We start from the raw sequence: 3,472 nt of genomic DNA, 5'->3' as shown, positions 1-3,472 counted from the left end.
AAATATCTCAGAGTGATTTTCTGTATATATTGTCATTACCTTCTCTTATTCATCCTTCCACCTTCTCTTCACCTTCTGCTGATTAATTCTACTAAACAAGCTCTCACTAAGTGACCAATGCCATGTCTTTTCCCAATATAGGGAGCACTTTCCATGTATGCTTTTATGAATGCATTGAGTTTTCTAAGTAGTTTCCGTTCTTTCAGACAAGTTTTCACCATTCTCTCTCATCCAATTAACACATGGCCATTCCACCTCTGCTTCCTTTGTGGTGTTCCCTCCCTTTTAAGGGTAAGATCAAAGGACTCAATTTAAGTCCTTTTCTCATTCTCTACTCCCTTTCCATTGGATCAGTTCTTCAGTCCCATGCTTTACACCTCACGGAATTGCTTGTAAATTGCCAACTCTGACATCCTATGGACATTTGCTCTGAAATGTCTACTGGTTCACTCTAGGTAATATCTACTACTTTTATTTCGATCCTCACATGGCTTGATCCACCTTCTACTGAGGGAATTCCATTTTCCCCCATTCTCACTGTAGCATTAAATTTAACTGATATTAATTTCTACTACAAATTAGGACCATTTTTAAAATCATTAGTATTAATTATGAATTAGCTGATTTTTAAAAAACATTTATATATTTTTATTTGGCTGCGCCAGGTCTTAATTGCTGCATGTGGGATCTTTGTATTGGCTTTCGGGATCTTTTAGGTGCTTGCAGCATGAGGGCTCTTTTTAGTTGAGGCGTGCTTGCAGGATCTAATTCCTGACCAGACATCGAACCCAGGCCGCCTGCACTGGGATCACGGAGTCTTAACCACTGGCCCACCAGGGAAGTCCCTGAATTAACTGATTATTGCCTTTCAGTTACTTTGCTTTTTAAAAATTCAAAATTACAAAAAGCAGAATTGGATTAGTTATGTTCACCTCTAGGTCCTGAGGGCAACTTACAAACTGGCTACAGGAAGTCTATTTTTTACTTCTAACATGAAAATTGTAATGATGGGTCAAGGAATTGTAACATACATTCTTTAATCAGATTGCACATTCAGGCTTGGTGTTTCTTTTTTAAAGAATAATCAAATGAAGTTTTGTATAGTAAGAATTTAATAAATAATGAAAAATCATAAACTGAGTTGATACAAAGTATGCATTTTTTCTCCTAACCACAGTGTATACATGCACATAATATATGGACAAAAATAATTTAAATATTATAAATAGTTAAATAAATATTAAAGTTGATAAATAAATATTTAAGTAGATAAGTAAGTAGATAGATCAGCATGGGCATCTGTGAGGGACTAGTGCCTGTAGAGGAGAACATCATGTTGCTTAATATTCCTGAAAACATTTGCGAAATTGATTCAGTTCAGGGCATGATGACAGCAGAAATGAGAGCCTTTGACCTGGCAGCACAGGTGGAAGGGTGGTCTTGTTGGTCAATGAGATTCCTTTCTGTGTTGAACCAGGTGTGTGTCATTCCTTCCTCCTGAGTCTTTCTTGCAAGTTGGCCGAGGAAGAGAAGGATCTCATGACTTCTGCTCTGACGATCTCCCAGGCACAAGGGCTGTGTTTCTTCTCTTGCAGATAGAGAGTGATTCTGTGGAAGTATTTCCTCACAGCCAGGGTGGACTCCTCCTTCATCAGGGGAGTCCCTTCCAGCCCCTCCTCCTGCATCAGACAGCCTTGCAGGTCAGTGAGCTGCTGATAAAGTGCAGTGCAGAACTTGTCCAGCAGGGTCTCATTCCAAGCAGCAGCTGAGTCCTCTGTGCTGAAGAGCTGGAAGGTCTGCTGGATCATCTCATGGAGGACAGAGATGGCTTGAGCTTTCTGAAACTGGTTACCAGCAAGTGCCTCCTTGGGGAATCCAAAGTCATTTCTGTCCTGCAGGCAGGAGGAAGTGGAGATTCTCCTCATTTGTTGCAGGAGCATCAGGGCCCTCCTGTTAGCCAGGCTGTGGGTCAGAGGCAGGTCACAGCCCAGAGAGCAGATGGAGTTGCAGGTGAGCAGCACCAGGGCCAGAAGTAAGGACAGGGGTGGGGCCATTGGGGACCTCATAGATGCTGCTGGCCTGGCGGAGGTGGGTGACTCTGTGAACCGTGCTCTCTAGATTCTCTGAAGACCTTCTTTCAGGCCTGTGTCTTAAATAGGGAACCCTTTCCTTTCCATTTTCTGAATGTAAGTTTCTACTTCTGTTTTTGCTTTTCATTTTGCACTCTCCAAGTGGCTTAGGGCAGCATTTCTCAACCATTTTTTTCCATTATTGCCTCTTCTCCTACCCACAGAACCTTTCTAGATATTTTTCCTACTTGCCCCCCACCATGAAATTTTGATAACTCAGATATCCTCTGTATCTATTTTTGTACTCCATGTGTATCTTTACTTTATACATTGAAAAAGAAAGTGCAAATGTTAATCTTTCTATTTAGTGCAGGCTTAAGAATTATATAAAATTTTAAGGTTTAATTTAAATGTAAAAGCTATTGAATTTTAATTTAACTTTATAACTAAGTTTTCAGAGTAACTTTAATGTAATATATTTACTTATATAAGTAAGAATGTATCACATTACATATTCAAATAAAATTAAATACTTTATAATAATACTAATGTAGAGACATACTTAAAAATCATTCAAAGCTGCTCAGAATCATTGAAAAACTTAAATTATTTCTTTAAAATTTATTTTTGGGTATTTAACTTTTAATTTTGCTTCATATCAGAAAATAATTCTTAATTTCACTGCCAGCTAGATATTCATCTAGATATTGTAAATATTTTTACTGTTTAGCACTTGCCATAATTATGGATGTGTTGAACAACTTTAGTAGAATTACATAATAAAATATAATATTTTTTGTATTTTATTTACAAATACAATTTTCTCTTTGTACGTCATTTCCCAAGCCCAAATCTCACGGAGGCTCAAACATAAGCAACATCCACAAGACAGCCAATGGCTGCTCATAAGTAAGTAAAGGCCACCTCTCACAATATGACTTTGAGATCAAGAAAATGATGGAGGGCAAGCCCTCCAAAGAACCATTGAGTCACCATAGGTCCTAACACTGATTTGTATACAGTTTGTTTAGCTTCCGTGAACTCAGTGTCAATGCTTCTCTTGTATATAATACACAAGAGACCCCAAAGACAAAGAAATGAATGCAAAGGAATAAGATTCTGTGGTATCAGGTTGAGTTTTGGAGCACCACACACCATTGTGATAGCAATATTTGCTCCTACTCCTAAAAACTATGTCTGAATCCGTGGAAGCAGTATCATCCCTAATGAGAATGCATGATTAGCAGTCATCACCAATTTGAGTCTTTCTCTGTATTTTTGCATCAAATTTCAAATTTCCCAAAGACTGTCCAAGGTCCCAATACAAGTCTGTTCTTTTCAAACAAAGGGAAACCATCTTTGTAATTAATTCAGAACTGCATAAAAATTGACTATTTCATGGG

The 3,472-nt window shown here is 38.1% G+C and overlaps 1 protein-coding gene across 1 annotated transcript; it reads right to left on the bottom strand.

Moving 5' to 3' along the window:
• Window positions 1–1,484: 1,484 nt before the first annotated feature.
• LOC130846343 (interferon alpha-1-like) lies at window positions 1,485–2,151 on the bottom strand. The gene has a single exon (XM_057724523.1). The coding sequence runs from the start codon at window positions 2,064–2,066 to the stop codon at window positions 1,485–1,487; it is 582 nt and encodes a 193-aa protein (XP_057580506.1). The 5' UTR covers window positions 2,067–2,151.
• Window positions 2,152–3,472: the final 1,321 nt, after the last annotated feature.

Source organism: Hippopotamus amphibius, chromosome 2 (assembly GCF_030028045.1).
Source record: "Hippopotamus amphibius kiboko isolate mHipAmp2 chromosome 2, mHipAmp2.hap2, whole genome shotgun sequence".
In the NCBI taxonomy this organism is placed as follows: Eukaryota; Metazoa; Chordata; class Mammalia; order Artiodactyla; family Hippopotamidae; genus Hippopotamus; species Hippopotamus amphibius.
The sequence above is the reverse complement of the archived record's forward strand: the minus strand, read 5'-3'. Positions and strand labels throughout refer to the sequence as shown.